Here is a 24,990-nt window from a genome sequence, read left to right as displayed (position 1 = left end):
CTTTATGGTTTAATTAACTTACTTGTACAATTTTGCTCTTCATCACTGTTATCTAAGCAATCGTCATCACCATCACAAACCCAGGACTTTGGTATACATCTCTGATTGTTGCAAGTGAAATCCCAAGAGTTCGGACAGGGTTGCACTGGTGGTTCAGCACTTTGATCTATAACACAAGTTGTTTGATCATCAGCCAAACGTTCGCCATAAGGACAGGAGCATTTGGATTCTAGAATGTTAGTTTCGTTGTTGGGAACTGCAAAACAAATCTTTTCACAATTTCCATTGTCTCTGTGACAGGGTTGAGCATCTTCCACCTTTTGTACATCATGACTATAGACTTTGACACCATACAAACGATTTGTTTGAGGTTCTCTAACCATCATTTCCTCTTGTTCTCCCGTCAGTTTGTGCAAACGTATAATGGCATCCAGACGCCAATCCGTTATGTACATCCATTCATTGTGTATGACTATAGAGAAGGGATGACGTACGAGTCTAGAGTTTACGGTCTTGATATCGCTACCATCCAATTTGGCATGTTGGACATGATCGAGCAGAGCATCACACCAGTAGACACGATCTTCTTTGAAATCAATTGACAAACCATTAGGCCAGCCCAAGGTAACGTTCTTGAACACCAACAGATTGGTACCATCGGTATTGGCTCTAGTAATATTGGCCGGACGATCCCATTCCGAAAAGAATATGTAACCTCTGTTGGGGTGCACTACTATTGCTCTGGGTCTTTTCAGGTTTTTCAATAATGTACGGCGATGTGTAACATTACGTGTGGACAAGACATTTAGAGTACCTTTGCGGGAGTCAATATAGTAAAGATTTTTGGATACCCAATCAACAGCCAAACCCTCAACACCTTCATTTTGAGAGGCCAAAACAATTTCACGTCCGGTGCCATTGCGGTGCACACGATAGATCACATCTTGCAAAACATCCGAGTAATAGATAAATTCATCTCTGGCATCAAAATCTAAACCCACAAAACGAGCTCTTCTCGAAACCACAGGTAAAATGGCATCACTGAAGCCTTCTATGACGGGTTCCAATACCTTGCCCTTGATAAATCGTTGCTGTGAGTACATGAGGAATTCTCTAACAATTTTACAATTCTTCAAATCCGATTGCAATTGATAGCCAGTGTGGCAAGCACAACGATAACCCAAATGATTGGCTCCTTTAACAGCAGTTACAATACACATGTGATTGCAGCCACCATTGTTGGGACCACAAGGATTTGAGGCTTTAGGTTGACTCAAGGCATGTACGGCCACTATACCCTTAGGTTCTCTAATATCTTTGGCTTTGTAAGTGACCTGTATGGAGGTGGGTCCGGCATATTTATCTACCGACATAATACCTTGTTTGGTGGCATCAGTCCAGAAGATTCTATTTTCAAATAAGGCCAAGCGGGAAGGTGAAGGCACCTGTTGACCTCTCAATACCATAACACGTCTGTTGCCTTCATAATCCACCGTTTCGATGTAGTCCAATAGAGAATCGCACCAGAAAACACGTTTGCCAATTATATCCACCGTTACACCAGAAGCTTTATAAGCTGCTTCCGATACTATCGATCTTGTATGAGTACCATCCATATGAGCTCTTAAAACTTGGCCACCATCAGCTACAAACATTAAACCGGCTGTGGGATCTAAAGCCAAATCAGCTGGACTGGTCAAGTTGGAACCCAATACCACTGCATGCCAATTGCCACTCAATTCAAATACATCGATCTTTTGACCCACCAAATCGGCCACATAGATCTTATCACCTACCCAATCTACAGCCAAAGCCACCGGGGCCCATGTTCCGGGTAATGTCAGATCCAATGGTTGTATAGCACTGCTAAAGGCATCTAAAGGCAAACTCTGAACTTTACGAGTCTTAATATCTGACCAATACAAGGTATTTCTTTGATAATGATAGGCCACGCCAGAGGCTGCACTGGCATTTGCTATCACACGAGGATCACCGCCATGTGCTGACATTTTAACCACAGCACGATCATGGGCAAATATCAATTGTAAGTTATTAGCATCGGGGGCTATACACTTGGCATTGTTGATTAGAGTGTAGCCATGACTGCAGGAACAGGAATAGGAGCCCTGGGTATTGGTACACAACTGATCACAATGACCCCATTCGGCACATTCATCTAAATCAACGCAAGTACGATTGTCAGGAGCCAAAGATTGGCCAGGACGACAATAACAGATGCCACCCGTTAACGAGGGACCACATTTATATTCACAGCTTAAGGCCGGGCAGGAAGTGGTAGCTGTAATACACACACATAAATTTTACAACATTAGATTATACATACATACTGTGTACGTCTCATTTGCTTAGCCAGCAGCTTCAAAGGAATAATTTCTTGCACTCAACTATTCAGCCAAATCTTGTAAATGCTTGTGCATTTACATTGTTTTAATAATATTCCTTTAAAGCTCCCTTTCACACACATTTCACACATACATACATATGTATATGATTATATGCAAGAAATCTGCATGTGTGCCTGCCTGCATTAATACTTACAACAAGCTGTTTCCTCATCACTACCATCTTCACAATCTCGTTTGCCATCACATAATTGTGTTTTCAATATGCATTTCGGCGTCCCATTAGCACCGCCACGTGGACAAAGGAACTTATTATCAGGACATGCTATTGCCGTACAATTGGCTTCATCACTTTCATCAGCACAGTCATGATAACCATCACAATAGAAGTTCGAGGGAATACACAGGGCATTCGTACAACGGAATTGACCATGATGACAAGGTGGAAAATCTAAATGTTGAAAATTTAAGAGACAAAAGAGACACATCGAGAGTGTGAATGTGATGAATGGAATAAATACATACAAACATACATATATATATTGTTGACAGAGTCATTAGTGTGTGTTTTGTTAAGAAATGCACAAGATTTGCACGAAACAGAGGGGAGAAATACTAGAATAAAAGTTAATTGCATTGCATATTTTGAAGGGTGACAGGAAATAAAAGGGATTTTTCAGAGGTACAAAGTAGATACTTTACAGACACAAGTGGTAGTATTAAAATGTTTATTTTTTTTTGTGCAGCAAGTTTAATCAAATTGGGGGAATGTTTTGTGATAAAAAAAGATTTTGGTTTTTATTTAAATTGGTAAAAAAAAGTTAATTAGTAAATTTGTAGCTACTGTTAAGAATGTAAACTAATTAACATTTAATGACATTTTGAATCGTTAAAAAAAATAGTAGTACGAAAAAAGATTTGAAAATGACTACTTATATTTACAAAAAAATGCATTGAAAGATCAATAAAAGAAAATTTTGAACCTTTATTTTTCTGAATTCGATAACACAGGTCAACAGCAAAAAAAGGTTTGAATAACCACTATATAGATTTGATGCATCAAGGCTATCTAAGTACAAAAATGGTAAAATTTTTTTTGGTTTTAAAAAAATCATGAAAAATCGAAAACGGCGAAATTTGTTCAGATTTATTATTTTATCGCCAAGCCATATGTAATAGGAACAAAATGAAATATCGAGCATAAAAATCGATGGATTCTTTTAGAACTTATTCAAAATTAAGTGAATTCGCTCATTTGCACAAAATTTTAGTTTTTTGTTTGATAAACATTAAATTGCGTAGTTAATATTCTTCTTTTGATTTATTGAATTTTGAAAATATTTTTCCCATGTTATATACAAATTTTCACATATATATTGCGTTTCAATCGGCTTAGTAGTTTCGGAGTTATAATAACAAATTGAAGCAAAAAATATATTTTTTACGTAAAAATTGCATTTTTTTGTTTTAAAAAAATCATGAAAAATCGAAAGCGGCAGAAATTGTTTAGATTTTTTACTTTATCGCCAAGTCACATGTAATAGGAACAAAATGAGGTATCGAGCATAAAAATCGATGGATTCGTTTAGAACTTATTCACAATTAAGTGAATTCGCTCATTTTCAAAAAATTTTAGTTTTTTTTTCATATACATAAAATTGAGTTCTTCTTTCGATTGATTGAATTTAGAAAACGTTTTCCCCATACTATGTACAAATTTTCACATATGTATATATTACGTTTCAATCGGATGAGTAGTTTCGAAGTTATTATAACAAATTTAAGCAAAAATATATTTTTTACATGAAAATAGATATTTTTTTTGATTTAAAAAAATCGTGAAAATTCGAAAACGGCTATATTTGTTCAGATTAATTACTTTCTTACAAAGCCACATGTAATGGGAACAAAATGAGATATTGATCATAAAAATCGATGGGTTCTTTTAGAATTTATTCACAATTAAGTTAATTCTCTCATTTTCACAAAATTTTTTTTTTGTTTGATATACATCACCTCTCCATAGAATTTAAAATTTGGACCATATTTGTACTTCTGGAACCACAATATATCAAAATTGTGTAGTGGTTTAAAAAGCCTTTAAATTTTTTTTGATTTGTTGCCTTGGTACACATATTTTCCATGGCTATACAAAGTTCTCCAGAATTTCGAAATTCCCTTTAGTTTGTTTTGTTTATATATGTAGATTCAAAGAACATATTTTTTTAATATATGGGTGCTATTTAAACTAAAACTGTTAATAACTTTAGAACTGTTAGTCGGATTTTTTTCAATTTTGATCTCATATCTCAGCAAAGTAATTGTAGATTTTAACAATTTTTTTTATAATAATCCGTCAAGTCGGTTACAAGTTTCAAGCTTTGCTAACAGTTTAAGTAGTTACATTTTTTATTCAAGCATTTAACTTTCTTAACTTTAAAGACCCAGCTAACAACAGATTGCCATTGCTGGCTTAACCCATTTCAATATAAAAGAAAACATTTTACTTAGGAAACTCTTTAAAAATCTCTTAAGCAGCCATCACTTAAACTCATTTCTAACAAATGTAGCCAGTCCCCTCATTTCGTTTAATCTTATGCTAGCGTCTCTTATCTGCTGACCTTGTTATAGCTTAATGCGGCAGCATAAATTTGCATACAAAATATTACACTGCCTCTCTCCCCCCTTTTTTAATATTTACATTTGCATTCAAAGTGCAGCAAAAGTAACAAACACACACACAAAGTACAATTTAAAAAAAATAAAAAAAATTAAAATAAAAAATGCAAAAAAGTAAAAAAATGAAAAAAGTGGATTGTACTTACTGCATCCTTGTTCATCAGAATTATCACCACAGTCATCTTTGTGATTGCACTTCAGTGAAGCACTAATACACTTTAAACCATTGGCACAACGAAATTGATCCAAACGACAGGCGGTGCCCTTACAATTCTCCTCATCACGACCATTGCGACAATCTAAATAGCCATCGCAACGTTTCTCTTTGGGCACACAGGGACCGGCCAAGCGACTGCCATCGGAGGGTGGTAAACCACCAGGTTGATTGCAAAATACATCGGTTGTTTGACATTTTCTATATGCTAAAGGTTTCAACACAGAAAAACACACGCACATTCAAATTGCAGCGGGAGGAGGAGTAGTAGGAGCAGGAGGTTCAATACAGAGATGGTTAAATATATGGTTTGCACAGTGTTTCAAAGAAGACAAACACGAATAAAGAAAAAGGTCACATGAGTAAATATGGCAACAGAATCAAAAGATTTATTTGTTTTTAAAAAAAAAACCCAGAAAGGAGAGAAGGAAACAAATAATAATAATAATACGAATGAAAAGCGAAAATTGAAAAGGATAAAATATTTTTTTATTAACAATTTATTGTCCATTGTTATTGTTGTTGTTGTATGAGAGATAAAGTTGTTGTTTGTCGTTGGCAATGGCGGGTTGTTTGCATTTGAGTGCAGCCATTTGGTAGGACAGGCCATAAGAGAAGGGAAAGAAACAATAATAATAATAACAACAAGTAAACGAGAATGTTTGTTGACATAAGAAAATAATATGCAAAAGAAATTGTAAACAGGAAACGGATACAATTATTTACATGCAAAAACACACACACACACACACACACACGGACATAAAGAATAAATATTGAAATTAAATCACATTGTTTATCACACACATCAGCGTAGAGTAGAGTTTTTAAAATATACAGCCAGCCGGAAACGCATACATAAAAAGAGAAAAAGAAACAAAAGAAAAGGAGCATTGAGTATAAGTAAATATAATTAAATTTGCAATAACATACATAGTTTATCTACACTTAAAATTAAACTTATAGTAATTAAATTTGCCAGAATCTTGAACCATCTTAAACTTTACAATTCTCAAAAACAAATGGTAAAACTTCATCTTCATCATCATCATCACCATCTATCATGTCAATTGAATTATTTCTCTATTTGTTTTTGTTCAATTTCAACTTCATATTTGTTGTCAGGAAGTAAATCTTTTTCAATCATTTCCTTCTCCATTGCACAATTATACCCAGACCTATACGAATATACTATATAGTTTTTAGCTTTTTTTTTCTTACCATTTATACTTGTTAAAGTTATTGTCTGTTTTTGAAATGTTTTTTTGTTTTTTTTTTGTTGGAAAAGAAAAAAATAACTATATTTCTCTAAGAGTTTTTGTTATACAATTCTTTGCAGTTTTCTGTTTATTGTTTTTTTTTGTTGTCTGCCTGATAACTGTCAAGTTGTATTAACTCTTTTTGCCCATTTTGCTTTATTTTCTTGGATTTTTCAACTTCATCTTTAGGTAAAGTTTTGATAAACTATAAAAACAATGGTTGCACGCTACGGAAAACATAGTAAATATTGGTTATTCTAAAGGTTGGTAACTTTGGATAGTTGAATGGTTGAGCATTCCACTTGAAAAAAATGGTAATAAATCTGTAGCTTCTAAACTATTGGCCCCATTTTATTAAACTAGTTGACTAGGCCCCGGCTTCGCCCGGTAGCTATTTTACTAATGTTAGTTCTTCAAGTTTCTCAAACCCACATACACCTGCCTGTTCTAATTTATTTGCAAATACAATATGTAAATTTGTACTGCATACTTTAGTGGACATTTTTTATTACAGTTGACTGGACTCAAAAAAAATTTCCGAGTTTTACCGGGAAGTTCTTTATTTTTTTCTTTACAAACCATCTACTGAAAATTTCGAATCGAATAAAAAAAATCAGCCAAATCGCTCCAGCCGTTCTCACGTGATGACATTACATACATGGACCATTTAATTTTTATATATATATATATAGATTTGTGACCAATCTGTTAAAATACACTTTGTCAAAGTCGTCTTCTGGTGTGCTAAATTTGTATAACTATGAACAGATTAGAATTTTGATAGCATACATTTGAGCGTAGTTAAAATAAATCAAATTTGTTTAAAAAAAAATAATTTCCTAACTAGAGGTGGTTAATTTTGAAACCCTGTATCTCACCTTGAAGTCTAACAAGAAGGTCAAAAATTTCACTTTCTTAAAGCCCATGTCCTCCTCTACGATTTGTTCCTACATAATTTTGCAATCGGACCAGTAGTTTAAAAGATTCCGATTTATTACCAATTTTTTTCGATCGATCCTACTGTGCGCAGCCGAAATAATATCGCCGTCACAGAATATTTAAAATTTCTTTAAAATACAGATTTCCGTTGTTTGTCATGTTGGTACTTCTTTGTAGTACAAAATGATTAAAGGAAAAAATGTATACATTGTAGAATGAAAGGAAACAAGTATGAAGGATAAAGTCGATTTAAAAGTTACAAGGAAAATCGTATTCTAGGGATCCAAATAAGAAACTTTGCCCAAGGAATCATACCTTTAAAATGAGCCAAAGGTCATTGACCCATTTTAAAGTGCCCCAATCGAGTCTAAATGTATGGCATACAATTTTGTGAAAATGGGCGAATTCATTTCATTGTGAATAAATTCGAATAGAATCAATCGATTTTTATGTCCGATATCTCATTTTGTTTGTATTACATGTGGCTTTACGATAAAGTGAAAAATTTGAACAATTTCTGCCGTTTTCGATTTTTCATGATTTTTTTTAAAACAAAAAAAATTTTTATTTTCACGTAAAAAATATATTTGTTGCATAAATTTGTTATGAAACGCAATATATATGTGAATATTTATACATAGCATGGGGAAAACGTTTTCAAAATTCAATCAATCGAAAGAAGAACATTAAGAACTGAAGTTTATTTTTACAAATAAAAAACTAAAATTTTGTGAAAATTAGTGAATTCACTTAATTGTGAATAAATTCGAAAATAATCAATCGATTTTTCTGACCGATACCTCGTTTTGTTGTTATTATATGTGGCTATGCGATAAAGTAATAAACCTGAACAATTTCGGACGTTTTCGATTTTTCATGATTTTTTTAAAGCAAAAAAAATTTATATTTTCATTTAAAAAATATATTTTTTGCTTCAATTTGTTATTATAACTCCGAAACTACTGAGCCCATTGAAACGCAAAATATATATGAAATTTTATACATAGCATGGGAAAAATGTTTTAAAAATTGAATCAATCGAAGAAAGAACATTTACTACTCAATTTTATGTATATCAAACAAATAACTAAAATTTTGTGAAAATGAGCGAACTCACTTAATTGTGAATAAATTCGAAAATAATCAATCGGTTTTTATGATCGATATTTGATTTGTTTGCTATTACATGTGGCTTTACAATGAAGATAAAAATTTGAATAATTTCTGCCGTTTTCGGTTTTTCATGATTTTTTTTAAAGAAAAAAAATTTGTTATTTTTACATAAAAAATATATTTTTTGTTTCAATTTGTTATTATAACTCCGAAACTATTAAGCCGTTTGAAACGCAATTATATGTGAATATTTGTTCATACCATGGGAAAAACGTTTTCAAAATTCAATCAATCGAAAGAAGAACATTAACAACTGAATTTTATTTTTACAAATAAAAAACTAAAATTTTGTGAAAATGAGCGAATTCACTTAATTGTAAATAAATTCGAATATAATCAATCGATTTTTCTTACCGACACCTCATTATATTGTTATTATATGTGGCTATGCGATAAAGTAATAAACCTGAACAATTTCTGATGTTTTCGATTTTTCATGATTTTTTTAAAGCAAACAAATTTATATTTTCATTTAAAAATATATTTTTTGCTTCAATTTGTTATTATAACTTCGAAACTACTCAGTGGATTGAAATGCAATATATGTGTGAAAATTTATACATAGTATTAGGAAAATATTTTTAAAATTCAATCTATTGAAAGAAGAACATTAACTACTCAATTTTATTTTTACCAACAAAAAACTAAAATTTTGTGAAAATGAGCGAATTCACTTAATTGTGAATAAATTCGAAAAGAATTCATCGATTTTTATGAACGATATCTTATTTTATTGCTATTATATGTGGCTTTGCGAGAAAGTAGTTAACCTGAACAATTTGTGACGTATTCTATTTTTCAAGAGTTTTATAAAAAAAAAAATTTCCTATTTTCACATAAAAATCTATTTTTTGCTTAAATTTGTTATTATAACTCCGAAACTATTAAGCCGATTAAAACGTAGTGTATAAACGGATTAAAGGTTATGTAAATTTCAATTTTCTTAAATTTACTTTAATAATATCGGACTAACCGTTTTTGAGTTATCATTAATTATGTGGAGAAACGTCTAAAAAAATACATCTAAATTTTTTTTTTCAAAAAACCTCTCCTCTAGAATTTAAAATTTGGACCATATTTGTACTACTGGAATCACAATACATCAAAATTGTGTATTGGTTAAAAAAGCCTCTAACATTTTTTCGATTTTGTTGCTCTGTGTTATTGATTTGTGGAAAAGTACATTTTTTTGTAAAAAGTATCTAATTTAAGGTACTATTAATTGTACTAGATACTAAAAAGGGTATAGTACTAAAATAAAAGCACTTGTTTGTTTAAAACTACTGTTATTTATTAACTCCAATAATTTGTATGGAATATATTGGTACTAAAATAAAGTACTTTTGTTTTCTAAATGTTACATTACTTCAAAAAATCTATATTTTTCATTAAGCCACCCAAAATTTTATTATATTTTACAACAATCTTCTTAAAAATAAATCCAGAAAACCTAAACTTTTTATCTTGAAGTCCTTGCCGCAGTCGTCCTTTACCATTTGCTTTAATTTCCTAAACAAGTTTTTGTTGCGTTAACATTTCCTTTATCTTGCCATGTCATGGATTTTTTCTTTAACTTTCTTTTTTTTTTTTCTTTGTTTGCCATACGTTCTTCGATATTTGTTTTACATTTTGTTTTTCCTATTTCTAGATGCTGTGTAGTTTTTTTTTTAACACAAACTAATGTTTTTGTTGCTGCAAATCAAAAACATGTGAATCACAGACGTCATTATGATTTGTTCACTTTAAGATTTGCTAGTTCTTTGAAATATAGAAAAATTACTTTTTTTCAAGCTTAAAAAAAATTATTTATGAACAGAAAGGGAAAATTGTTTTATGCAACGAATATTCAATGAAAATTGAAAATATGAAATTGTTAAATTAAAGTTTAATAACATGAAATGAACATTAAGAAATTGCTTATAGATTGATGTACTCAAACATAATTAAGTACTTTATAACGATTTATAAACAATTGTAAAGAGAAAATCGTTTGTTAATTGCAAATAATAAAGTTTGCAAGAAAATTGACTTGAAACTATAAATTATAAACCACAAACTAATGACAGCAACTAAATTGAAATATTTTAGCAGCCAAAAGTAGGCAACAGAAAAGTTTACAAATATGCACATATGCTTATACGTGCATGATAAGGTATGCTACAGTAAATTAAGGGATAGTATATTAAAGTTAGGTAATTATACAATTATTTATAATTAAGAGTTTTAAGTTATTAAATTACACTACCAGCAATATAAGTAAAGTTTTAAAGAAACACAGGATTTTCAAATAATATCAAAATATGACAAAAGTTCTGATTACAATATTTTAAACCTATATTTACTAGGTATATTTTATAATTTATTATTTAGCATTTTTAGAAAAGCGACAACTAACTAATTTCAAGTGCATAGGAAAATTAATTTATATGCTGGAATAAATACATATAGTCTTCCTTTCTGTATCTACTTAAATGCTGCAAAAACAAACCCGCTTTTACTTCCATTTAACCACCATTTATTCCTGCCACTTAGATTACCAAATAAATTAAGCAAATAACGGAAAAAGCAAAACTGAAAACTAAGACGGAAACGGAAATTTACTGAAATGAAACAAGAAAAATTTAAATGAAAATGCAAAATTGCCATTTTTTTTCTGCAGACACAACGTAAAGGTAATTGGATTATAAAAGTTTTTTAAATGTACAAAAAAAAACAAAAACAAAGAAACCAAAAAATAAAAAACCTGCTAATAAAAGTATTTCTAAGGTGCCCAGCTTAACTTTTATTTGAAATTATGTGTTTTAAATGCAAAGTTTTGAAAGTGTATTAAATTTCGCTTTTACTAAAACCAAACTAAGTTCTGTGCTCTTTACTAACCGTGTGTCATTAAACAACTACGTGTGTAAAACAAATATTTATTTTCCAACTAAAAGAAGGGAAAAGTTACAAAAAAGTGGTGAAAAAAAAAATATCAAAACCCACCCACCTTAATGCAAGTACTTTAGTCATTATTTCAAAAGCAACACCGTGTGAATATAGTGCAACGGATTGGTTGTTGTGATAAAGGGATTAACGTCCATATTTCCTTTAAGCATTTAAATGCAAAGGTTATTTTCTTTGGACAAAATGAGATTGATTTGATTTCATATGACATTTTTATTGTTTTAAAATTTATCAAATTCCAATAAGCACCAAAGTCCCAAAAAATCAAGCACTTGAATATTTTGTTGGAATTTGATTTGAATGCAAATGTAATTATGTTTTAAACTTGAAAAATTAAATATTTTTCAAACAAAAAATCATATGGTTTCAATTTATGTTTCCTTTTTACTGGAGAATACTATTGAAATAAAGTGTTATTCAATTGCTTGACTATAATTCAAGGCTTGAATTACACTTGCTTTCAACTTGAATTCTAGTAGAAATGCTTATTGGGATAATATTTAAAACTGGAAAGAAATCATGTTCAAAATAAGCAACAAAGCCCCAAAAATTCAAGCACTTGAACATTTTGTTGGAATTTGGCTTGAATGCAAATGTAATTATTTTTTAAACTTGAAAAATGTTTGAAAAAATTAAATATTTTCAAACAAAAAACATATGGCTTGAATTTATGTATCGTTTTTCTGTAATTCAATTGCTTGACTATAATTCAAAGGCTTGAATTGCACTTGTGTTCAACTTGAATTCCAGTAATAATGCCTATTGGTATTAATCTAATGTTATTGAAATAAAGTGTAATTCAGTTGCTTCACTATAATTCTAGGCTTAAATTACACTTGAATTCTAGTAAAAATGCTTTTTGGGATAATATTTAAAACTGTAAGAAAGCATGTTCCCAATAAGCACCAACATCCCATAAATTCAAGCACTTGAACATTTTGTTGAAATTTGACTTGAATGCAAATGTTTTAAACTTGAAAAATGGCTTGAATTTATGTTTCATTTTTACTGGAGAATGGTATTGAAAAATAAAGCTAGGGAGAGACTGTTTCCATAGGAAATCATGAGCTAGGGAGAGACTGTTTCCATAGGAAACCTTGAGCTAGCGAGAGATTGTTTTCATAGGAAACCATGAGCTAGCGAGTGAATGTTTCCGTAGGGAACTTTGGGCCTGCGATAGACTGTTTCCATAGGAATCCATGAGCTAGCGAGAGACTGTTTCCATAGAAAAACTTGAGCTAGCGAGAAACTGTTTTTATAGGAAATAGAGAGAGAGAATGGAAACATTGAGCTAGGGAGTGGATGTTTCCATATCAAACCTTGAGAGAGAGACTTTGAGCTAACGAGAGACTGTTTCCATAGGAAACCTTGAGCTAGCTAGAGACTGTTTCCACAGTAAACTGTTGATCAATTGCTTGACTATAATTTAAAAGCTTGAATTGCACTTGTTTTCAACTTGAATTCCAGTAAAAAAGCTTATTGGGATTAGTCTAATACCTAAAATAATTAAAATAAATTTCTGATAGAAAATAAGATACTTATTCTTTAAAATCTACTTTAAACGCATATTGGAGATTTTGTAGAGATTGTATTTTAATCCCTTTTTCATATTTAAGCCCTCACAAATTTCGCAACCATTTTTCATGCAACATGAGTTGTGTGCAATTTCTTTATTCATTTTTTTTTAATAGTTAAAGTTGTTGCTTGCCATTGTTGTTATGTTGTCTCTTGTTGTATTTATTGTTGTTGTTGTTGTTCTTAATGTATAAATTTTGTTAGTATTTGGTTGTTTTTATTGCTATAGTCTGAATAATTTAACAACCTTTAAACAAGTGTAAAGAAATGCGGTTTTTACACGTTATTCTCATACTTTTGAGAGAGAGAAAAGCAGAGTTATAAACATTTTCTTTGACTATATCCCAACATACTCAAGTATTTTTTGCGTTGCCTTAAATGACTATAAATATGCAAAGTTTGTCTTTGTTTTATATAGTGTACATTTTTTGTTATATTTAATGTGCAGTTTTTTTTTTGGAGGATAAATATATGCAAAAACTACAAGACAACAAGAAAAATAGCACCAAACTAACATTTAAACAATGACAATAATGTGTTGAGTGGAATAAAAAAAAAGCAAAAAGGAGGAAACTAAAATAACAACTAAGTATCAAACAGTCCCATATTAAAAAAAATGAAACACTCTAGAGATGGTTAGACACTTCCAGTGTTTAACTACATTGTACTGCGACTGCGAATTGTAAGAACAAACTTAACGAAATTGTAATTAACACAAAATGCACAGAAAATTGCAATAAAATACATTTAAAAAGAAAAGTTTAGGTTTTTTTTCTTTCTTTATTCATTTCTTTTAGTGCTGGAGCATTTTAAAATATACAGCAAAAACTATTCAAAAGTAGACAGTAGTTGTTTAAAAACGGATAGTGAGAGAGAAAAAGAGAAATAGGGAAACATAGTGTGAGAGAGTTAAAGTTTATTTTAGTTTAATTAAAAATGAAAATAATAGCCCGCTTTAAGGTAAATACTATTTAAATAGAACAATAAAGTTTTACTATTTAAACATATTTATTAAAACCATAACAAAAAGGACCAGAGAAGAAGGTGAGAGTTAAACAATTTGGAAATAATAGAGATATTGTATAGTGAAAAATATGTATAAATAAACAGTGAAATGAAATTAAAACTTTTGTAAAAAAGCTAAATAATTAATAAAATTTGTTTAACTTTTTAACTAAAATGCAGACAATTTAATTTTTTTGCAATAAAAATTATTTATGTGACCTTTGACCTTATAACTTCTGAACTTAATAATCCAGTAGCTTATCATGAAAGCTTACTTCCATATCTACAATTTCTGTAAACAAGTTCAAATCGATTCCACAAATACATTTGTAGTAAATAAATAAAAGTATCTCTATTGAGAAAATATCCAAATTTCCATTGATTGAAAATCAAATTCATGCATAGGTCATGAGCAAAATCTTGCTTCTAAAGGAGGTAGAAATTACCATCAAATGTTCTGCGTAATCCAAATTTTTGAACTAGCGAGAGACTGTATCAGTAGGAAATCTTGAGCTAGTGAGTGCATGTTTCCATAGGAAATCATAAGCTAGCAAGAGGCTGTTTCCATAGGAATCCTCGATCTAGAGACATACTGTTTCCATAAGCAATCTTCAGCTAGTGAGAGGCTGTTTCCATAGAAAATCTTGATCTAGCGAAAGACTGTTTCCGTAGGGAACCTTGAGCTACCAATAGACTGTTTCAATAGGAAACCTTAAGCTAGCGAGTGTATGTTTCCATAGAAAACCTTGAGCTAGCAAGAAGCTGTTGCCATAGGAATCCTTGAGCCAGCGAGTGACTAATTCCATAGGAAAACTTGGGAGAGAGAGACTGTTTCCATAGGAAACCTTAAGCAAGCAAGAGCCTGTTTCAGTAGGAAACCATGAGCTAGCGAGAGACTGTTTCGGCAGGAAATCTTGAGCTATCGATAAACTGTTTCCGTAAGAAATCTTAAGCGACAGACTGTTTCCATAAGAAACCTTGAACAGTGAGAGTCTGTTTCCATAGAAAATCTTGTACTAGCGAGAGGCTGTTTCCATTGGAAACTTTGTGATAGCGAGAGACTGTTTCAATAGGAAATCTTGAGCTAGATACAGACTTTTTCTAGCAACAGACTGTTTCCATAGGAAATCTTAAGCTAGCGAGAGACTGTTTCCATAGGAAATCTTAAGCTAGCCAGAGACTGTTTCCATAGGAAATCTTGAGCAAGGGAGTGGCTGTTTCTGTATGAAATCATGGGCTAGCGAGAGACTGTTTTCATCGGAAACCTTGAGCTACCGACAGACTGTTTCCATAGAAAACCTTAAGCTAGCGAGAGTATGTTTCCATAGGAAACCGTGAGCTAGTAAGAAGCTGTTTCCATAGGAATCCTTGAGTCAGCGAGTAACTATTTTCATAGGAAATTCGCTAGCGAGAGGCTGTTTCCATAGGAAATCTTGAACTAGCAACAGACTGTTTTCATAGGTAATCCTCAGCTAGCGATAGACTGTTTCCATAGGAATCCTTAAGCCATCGAGAGTCTATTTCTATACGAAACCTTGAGATAACGGTAATATGTTGTTGTTTAGCTGAAGGCAATCGAATTAATTCATATGTTTATTATGTTCCTCTCACCTAAAAGTATGCACTAAAATTCAATATAATTCAGATTACATTGTTACTAGATTTATGACATTCAAATGACTCTATAAAAAAAACTCTTGGCATATTTCAATATACTCCATTAAAAGACATAAAATGATTTTTATTGCTATGGAATATAATTACTTTTTCTTTTGTGCAAAAAAAAAAAAAATATTAAAACTGACATCTTACAAATGCATGAACAAAAAAAAGTTATTTTTAGTTTGTTTAACAACTTAAGTTGTCTGTCATCAAATACGTACTTTGCAAGAGAAACTCTCTCACTCACACACAAACACACCCTAACACATACTTAGACAAATACTAAAGTTTTGAATGAAAAAAAAAAATAATAAAAAAAAAATACTTTTATGATGATGACGATGAAGTCAATGAAAAATGTTTTCAATTGCTACAGCATTATGTTGCAAGAATATTTGTTCTTTAGAAGGGTGTTAAATATATGGAGTCTCAAAAATTATAGTTAAGTACTTTTGTCTTTCCTTTTGTGTTTAGCTGCTTTTATTTTATAGCTTACGAAAAGGGTAAGCCTTTAAAATACTCTCATTTGAATAGTTTTTATACTTGAAAATAAAAACATAATTTTTCAAGGTTTTCCCTATAGTTTTATGACAGTTGCTGTTTTCTGTTGGCTGGAACATTTTGGAATCATAATTTTGTTGCTTTTATAGTATTTTTGCAATTAAACACATTTGTGAGTTTTATTGTTAAACAAATGAAATTTAATACTAGTAACTGCAAGCTGTTTATAAAACAAATAAAAAGAATTAATACAAAAAGACATGTAACAAGATAATGTGCAAAAAAAACTGACATGTTTTTATAGTTAATTACACAGCAGCAAGTAATTATTATTTATAATTATAACTAAACAGACGTATGAGCAACGTACATTTCAAATAAATTTGCATTAAAAATACTCATACGCTCAAGTGTGTAATCAGGAGTGTGTGATAGTGATAAATAATATTAATCATACGTTAAGGTGGTATTTATTAAATTGAATTTATGTTTGTACTTGAAATTATATGTGATTTGCAGGCCAATCACGTTTGTTATGCATAAAAAGCCCAAGCAATTAATACAATTATTGTAAATTATGGTTTTTTTATAAATCAATTTAATTGAGGTTTGTAATTAAATAGTAAATAAATTATTAGAGTAAATATGATTAACTTAATCTACTGCAATTTCTTTATTTATTATTAAATATAAAGTGGAAATTATACTTAAGTATGTTTAATTTAATGTATTGTTATGATCTTATTAGGCTTCTATTTGTTGGCTTTATTGTTTTGTTTGTTTAAAAGGGTAAAAGTAGGTCAGTTTATGGTTACTTGTTGGTTGTTTTTTAGGTCAAGATTTTGTATTATTTTTTCCAAGGTTTTTGTGGTTTATCTTTACCCTACTGAAAGTTCTATAGTTAATATTGAACTAAATTAGAGGTTGGCTTAAGCAAACTCTAATTAAGGTGGCTGATTACAATTGAGAACTTTGTTTACTAAGTAACAATGTCAATGCCATGGTGAAATTTATTACAAAAAATTAAAGTTTGTTGAAAATATTCCACAAATTATATATTCTTGCTATAGATTATAACTGCCAAAACATTTGCATTTTTGTTGCATATGTTTTGGGAGCTAAGCAAAGTTTGTTTCTATTGCAAACCTTGAGCTAGCGAAAGTTTGTTTTTATGGGAGAATTTGAGCTAGCGAAATTCTGTTTCTATTGAAAAACTTAAGCTAACGAAAATCTGTTTCTATTGGAAATCTTGAGCTAGCGAAAATTTGTTTCTATGGGAGACTTTGAGATAGCGAAAGTTTGTTTCTATTGAAAACCTTGAGGACCTTGAGGTACCTAGGAGACATTGAGCTACAGAAGACGTTAAACCAGCGAAAGTTTGTTTCTCTTGGAAACCTTGAGCTACCGAAAGTTTGTTTCTATGGGAGACTTTGAGTTAGCGAAAGTTTGCTTCTGTTGAAAGCCTTGAGCTAACGAGAATCTGTTTCTATTGGAAACCTTGAGCTACCGAATGTTTTTTCTATTGGAGACTTTGAGCTAGCGAAAGTCTGTTTCTATTGAAAACCTTGACGACCTTGAGCTACAGAATGTTTGTTTCTATAGGAGATCTTGAGGTAGCGAAAATCCGATTCTATCGGAAACCTTAAGCTAGTAGAAATCTGTTTCTATTGGTTTCATTTGAGCTTTGCGAAAGTCTGTTGCTATAGGTGACCTTGAGCTAGCGAAAGTTTGTTTCTATTGGAAACCTTAAGCAAGCGAAAATCTGTTTCTATAGGAGACCTTGAGCTAGCGAAAGTCTGTTTCGACAGGAAAAGTTGAGCTGGCTAGAGGATTTGCCTAAAAGAAACAATGAGCTCTCAAATATCTGTTGATGTGTCTTTAAGAACTCATATACTAGAGAGACTCTGCTTCAATTTCAATGAGAAACCTTAAGCTAATGAGAGTAAGGAGTGAGATCGAAAAATTCTTAACATACATATATGTTTATAAAAAAGAAACCACTAAACTTACAGCTTTAATTTTTTTTTATTTGATTGAAATTATTATTACAATTTACAAAAAAAATTATTTTTATAGTTTTAATCACTAGTGATGAAATTTTGAACCTTTTTCGGAAACCCTTCCATTAACGTTTTTATAGTGCTTTCTGTCACTTTGCTCGAACATGTAGTCCATCTCCGTTTAAAATCTACCACACTTTTGGACACCTTTTTTGTACTCTTCAATTCTCTTTTAACAAGAGCCCAATATCTCTCCACTGGCCTTAGCTCCGGGCAGTTTGGAGGATTTGCCTCTCTTGGTACAAATACCACATTATTGTTCTTGTACCACTCAAGGGCTTGTTTGCCATAGTGACAGGATGCCAAGTCAGGCCAAAAATAAGTGGACACATTATGAAGTCTTATGAATGGAAGCAGCCTTTTTTGTAAACATTCCTTGATGTAAATTTCGGTATTTATAGAGCCCGTTGTAACAAATGAGTGGCTTCTTTTGCCGCAACTGCATATTGCTTGCCATACCAAGAACTTTCTGGGAAATTTTGTCTGCTTTTGGGTCCTAAACTTTTCTTCAACATTCCCTCGAGCATCAGCAACATAAAATTTTTGACCTGGAAGTTGCGAAAAATCTGCCAGAACATACGTTTCGTCATCCATTATGCAGCAAGAATATTTTTTTATAAAACTTGACTTCAATTTCCGTGCTCTGTTTTTGGCCTCTAAATTTTTAGTAGCGTTCCTGTCAGGAACTTTTTGAGCCTTGTATGTTTTTAAACCTGCATTAGCTTTAACTTTTCGTACCAAATAGTCCGAGCACTGAGCTAACCGGGCTGCTTTCCTACCGGATGTGTTGGGAGCTCTTTTGAAAATGCGTTCTATTTTTTTGGCTTTAGAAACATCATGTGGACCATTCCTTCTACCTGAACCAGGTTTTCTATCAACTGACAAGTTCTCCCGGTACTGTTTAATAACATTGGAAACAGTTTGACGGCAGACCTTTGTATGCTTGGCCAACTTTTTGTAAGACCAAGTTGGGTTTTGTTGAAAATATTTAATAATTTCAGTACGCACTTTTTTCTGGTCACTCATTTTAATCAGATTAACAAAAAAATTAATATAATTGACATTACACATAATAACTGACATGTTTTTCAAAGGTAACTTGATCAAAAAAAAATTCAAATAATACTTGGGTTAAAAAATGTAATGAAAAACGTGTGTTAAGAATTTTTCGATCTCACTCCTTATATTTCTGTAAGAAATTTTTAACTGTCGAGGTGATTTGTATCTAGTGAGAATTTCTTTCTATTGAAAACCTTGAGCTAACGAGAGTCTGTTTCTATAGGAGACCTTGAGTTTGTGAAAGTATATTTCCATAGGAGACCTTGAGCTAGCGAATGTCTGTTTCTATAGGAAACCATGAGCTGGCTAGAGTGTCTGTTGATGTGTCTTTAAGAAATCTCATAGTTTAAGGGACTCTGTTTCGATTTAAATATAAAACCTTAAGCTAGCGAGAGTTTATTTATATAAGAAATCTTTAACTGGCGAGGTAATTTGTATCTAGCGACATCATTATTCTGTAGGAAATGTTAAGTTAGAAAGTATCTGTTTCTATATGAAAACTTCGCCTAGCGAGATTATGTTTTTATAGTAAACCTTCAGGTAATGAGAATTTCTTTCAATAGAACACTTTCTTAAGCAATCCTTAAGGTAACAAAATACTGTTTCTATAGGAACCATTAAGCTAGAGAATATCTGTTTATATAGGAAACTTTGAGATGGAGAGAGTATGTTTCAAAATGTTTCTAAGGAAACTTTAAGCTAGCCAGAATCTATGAGAAATCTTGCTTCTATGCTAAGAAAATACTGCTTCTATAGAAGCCATTAACTAGCTAATATCTGTTTAAATAGGAAGCTCTGAGATGGAGAGAGTCTGCTTCAAAATAAAATACGTTTGGGGTGGCTCTTTCTAAAGGAAACCTTTAGATATCAACAGACAGTTTCCAAAAATAAACCCAAGTCTGTCTAGAGATTATAACTGAATAGTGTTAAATGCAAACACAATATTGTGCATTAAAAGCTTAATTTAAATTTTCCAAACAGTTGTAAGCCTTTTTTAATATTTACATATAAATGTTTGTTATGTTAAATTAAAATATATTTTTATTCATAAAATCCCATAAACATACATATTTCTCGGAAATGCTTTCATATTTATTTGCCAAATTTATTAGAAAAAAAATCCAATTAAATAATGTTATTTTAATTTAAATACAACAAAATCTGTTTATTGAAAAATTCTAAATAATCAATTTATCATGAAATTTTAAATTAAATTCAAAGAGTTAAAATTTTGTAAGTAATTGCTTAAATTCATTAAAAATTTATTAAATTTTCTCATTTGTGTTATAGAGGAAAGTGAGTGCGTAGTGAAATGGTTCATATTAAAAACAAAAAACCAATAAATTTTGCCACAGGCAACATCTGTTTAAACAGTTAAATACAATTTGAGTGTCACTCACTCACTCACTCATTCGTTCGCTGACTGACTGACTGAATATGGTTAAGGCAACAGTAGTAGTAGTCATAGAGTTGTAGTAATATCAACAACAGCTGGTGGCAATAGCAGCAAATACTGGCTGTATCTAGTGGCAAAATTCCACCAACACTATTTAGCTATTACTGACTACGAGAGCACTAATTGTTTGTGACATTTTTAACCCTAATACCATTAATTATTGTCAACATAAATACACCCAAGTGTGGCAATCTAAAATGGTTACCGATGTGTTGCAAAGAGCTAGACAAAGTAGTGGTTAAAAGTTAGTGTGGCATACATAAATTCTTCTAACAAAAACTGCTGCAACCCAAAGGTTTTAATGAAAAAGAAAAAAAACACAACAAACTTTCAAATTACAAAAACGACAGAAAATTCTAAATAACCCTTAACCCTTTTAGCAGCTAAAATAAAATTAAACTAAAATAATGAGATTATTTCGGTAAAAGACTTAAGTTTTTTATTTTTCAAATAACCCACAAAATATTTCTAAAGAAATTTTCTACCCCTAACAACTCAACAAAATACCTGTCAATCTAGGAATGCTTATACACAAGCCCAAACAAAAAATATTTCAGCAATATATTTTTGTTTCCGTTTTGCTTTTCAGAAACTTAATTAAATAATAATTATGTTGGTGTATACTTTAGCTTAACATAACAAATTTCATTCATTGGTATTCATTCCGGAGTTACACAAAAAAATAAAAATATTTAATACGAACATTAGAAGGAACACAGAATAGAATTGAAAATCATACAAACGCATATAAATCTCATTATAAGACTCAAGTACATAGTGATGCCAGCCAGCCAGCATGGGGCATAAATACTGGCAGGAAGTGAAAGAGAGTTGTGTTATTAAGTAGAAGAAGATGGTGTTAAAATCATGACAAACGGATATCCGTTTACGCTGATAATCATTTATGCAAAATATATTAACTACTTTAACAGCAACAACTACTCTCAACTGTAAATGACTACTCTGGCAGAAGACAAAAAAAAAACACATCAACTACAATATATATAAATATGTACGTATAAATCTACACTGCCATCAAAATCTACAAACGTCATGATTATAGGCTATAAAATGCAAGTAGTTGTGAATAAATACACTCAGTTAAATAAAGTTAGTTAAAGTTTTCATTTGATTGCTTCTATAACACAGATCAACAGCAAAAAATTCTTGAATAACCACCATATAGATTTGATGCATCATGGCGACCTAAGTACAAAAATAGTAAAATTTTTCAATTCTATGGAGAGATTTTTTTAAAAAAAATTTAAATAATTTTTAATCAGTATTGAAGAAAAAATATATTTTTTAGGTGAAAATAGAAATTTTTTTGTTTTAAAAAAATCATGAAAAATCTAAAACGGCTGAAATTTTTCAGGTTTATTGCTTCATCACAAGCCACATTTAATAGGAACAAAATGAGATATCGATCATAAAAATCGATGGATAATTTGCGAATTTATTCACAATTAAGTGAATTCGCTCATTTTCACAAAATTTTAGTTTTTCGTTTGATATACATAAAATTGAGTAGTTAATGTTCTTCATTCTATTGTTTAAATTCTGAAAACTTTTCCCCATGCTATGTGCAAATTTTCACATATATATTTTCACAAAATAAGATATCGGTCATAAACATCGATGGATTATCTACGAATTTATTCACAATTAAGTGAATTCGTTCATTTTCACAAAATTTAAGTTTTTTGTTTGATATACATAAAATTGAGTAGTTAATGTTCTTCTTTCGATTGCTTAAATTTTGAAAGCATTTTCTCCATGCTATGTACAAATTTTCATATATATATTGCGTTTAAATCGACTCGGTTGTGTCGGAGATGTATTAACAAATTGAAGCAAAAAATATATTTTTTAGGCGAAAACAGCCAATTTTTTTGTTTTAAAAAATTCATGAAAATTGTTTATATTTATTGCTTTATCACAAAGCCACATGTAATAGAAACTAAATGAGATATCGATCATAAACATCGATGGATTCATTTAGAATTTATTAACAATTAAGTGAATTCGCTCATTTTCACAAAATTTTAGTTTTTTGTTTGATATACATAAAATTGAGTAGTTAATTTTTAGATTTAGATTGATTGTATTTTGAAAACATTTTCCCCATGTTATGTACTAATTTCCACATATTTATTGCGTTTAAAGCGGCTCAGTAATTTCGGAGTTGTAATAACAATCTGAAGCAAAAAATATATTTTTTACATGAAAATATCTAATTTGTTTGTTTTAAAAAATCATGGAAAATCGAAAACCGCTCAAATTGTTCAGATTTATTGCTTTATTGCAAAGCCACATGTAATAGGAATAAAAAGAAAAATTCGAACATAAAAATGGATGGATTCTTTTCGAATTTATTGACAGTTAAGTGAACTCGCTCATTTTCTCAAAAAACTTTTTCGATTTTGTTGCCCTGTATAATTGTATGTTAATGAGGTACAGGGTGACCTCACTAAATCCAATAATAAGTATTTATTGAGAGGCAGTTTTATTCGAAAAATTACTTGCTTTGCTAAACTATCTTAAGACAATATCTTATGTAAATATTGAGTTATCCAGATGCAGTTTCTTTAATAAGAGAGATATTTGCGAGAGGAAAACTTGAGTAACTTTCAGACTATCGCTTTAAATACATATAATACAACAGGCTACATAGCTACTCGACTACAAATGCCGTTGGCCGTAATCGTCGCTTTGTAGTCTGACATTGAGCTTTGACGTTTCGATACATAAAAATTAGCTTATGTTGGCTATAGCGGCAATGGTGTATTTTATTTTTGACAGACTGTAGTCGGTAGCCTGGACTTTAGGAATTACGGCGAGATAGATATTTCTTATAGGATCTAGCGAGATATAGTTTCTCTGAGAGACTTTTGAATTAACGATGGAACGGCTTATGTTGTTAACCAACCTTCAGTTTGTTACATACAATTTCTTTAGCAAACCTGGAGTTAACGAGACAAGTTTTCTATAGTAAACTATTATTCTATAGGAAACGGGAGACAGTTTTCTTTGGAAATCTTGAGCGAGTTTGTTACACTATCGCTTGAAATTCTAAAATTAGCAAGCAGCAAATTCTATGGAAAACCTTGAGATTTGCTAGTGCTAATTATATAATAAAGCTTAAGAAAACTAAAGATTTTCTATAGGAAACTAAAAGTTATATCCGAATTATAGGAAATCCAACTGTTATAAGAAATAACTATAATTTTTTTTCGAGTGAATAGAGTAATTGCACTGCCAACAGTATAAATACATACATAGTAGGGATGAATACAAGTGCATTATAAAAACGGAAGTTTTAAAATGACCTCCTTTCATCACCACAAAAACTCCCCAGGGAGGAATATGAAAATTAATCAAGTTTATATTATGTCAACACGATAGATAGGAAATGATATGGTTTGGTATTGTATTTAGTATATAGTATATATATGAATGTTTAAGGTGTGTGTTAAAATGATAAGGTCACATACATTTCGTTATGTTTATCAAACAATTTTGATAGATACTATTGGCTAAAAAACAAATGTTTTACAGCATCCTTTATTTTCTTTAGATTACTGTTAGTTCTATTTATATACCGAAATATCAAAAATCTGCATTTTAAAGTACGTCAAAATTATAAGATCAGTGCTAGTAAATCTGCAAAACAATGCTAGAGAATTGTTATTTTTGTAAAAAACAACACAGTGTGAGAGGTAGAAATTTTTGTGAACTTGAGGATTTTTCGAACATCAATTAGAGATATGAAAAATTGTGAAAATGCGATCATTCCTTTTGTGTGGTGAAAAGCTATTTAAAAGATCACAATAAAAATAAAAATGGAATTGAGTTTGAATGACTCTGACCATTACAGTTTTGTAAGCCGTTGAAGCATTTAGTCAATGAAAGGGTAATAAGTTGATTTTTTTAAACTTCTGGTGAGAATTGAAAATAGAGAATTTTCGATGGCGGTTCATGGTTTGGGTCGCGTTAAGCTCAAGTGGATCCATAACTAACTTAATGCTATGGAGAACATGTGCTTGTGCTTCAAATTTCTTCTGAAAACCATAAGTATAATTCGGTTGAAGAGCTGAAAATT

General features: G+C 30.9%; 1 protein-coding gene across 3 annotated transcripts in view; it reads right to left on the bottom strand.

Moving 5' to 3' along the window:
• mgl (megalin) overlaps positions 1-24,990 on the bottom strand; it is a 388,320-nt gene that overhangs the window by 11,820 nt on the left and 351,510 nt on the right. For all 3 annotated transcript variants that reach the window (XM_065510333.1, XM_065510332.1, XM_065510334.1), the window contains exons 5-7: positions 5,189-5,464; positions 2,560-2,814; positions 23-2,299 (exon numbers count right to left, since the gene is read on the bottom strand). In XM_065510333.1, coding sequence (XP_065366405.1) covers positions 23-2,299; positions 2,560-2,814; positions 5,189-5,464 — 2,808 coding nt within the window. The remainder of the gene's footprint in view (positions 1-22; positions 2,300-2,559; positions 2,815-5,188; positions 5,465-24,990) is intronic.

This window comes from Calliphora vicina, chromosome 4 (assembly GCF_958450345.1).
Source record: "Calliphora vicina chromosome 4, idCalVici1.1, whole genome shotgun sequence".
NCBI lineage: Eukaryota > Metazoa > Arthropoda > Insecta > Diptera > Calliphoridae > Calliphora > Calliphora vicina.
The sequence above is the reverse complement of the archived record's forward strand: the minus strand, read 5'-3'. Positions and strand labels throughout refer to the sequence as shown.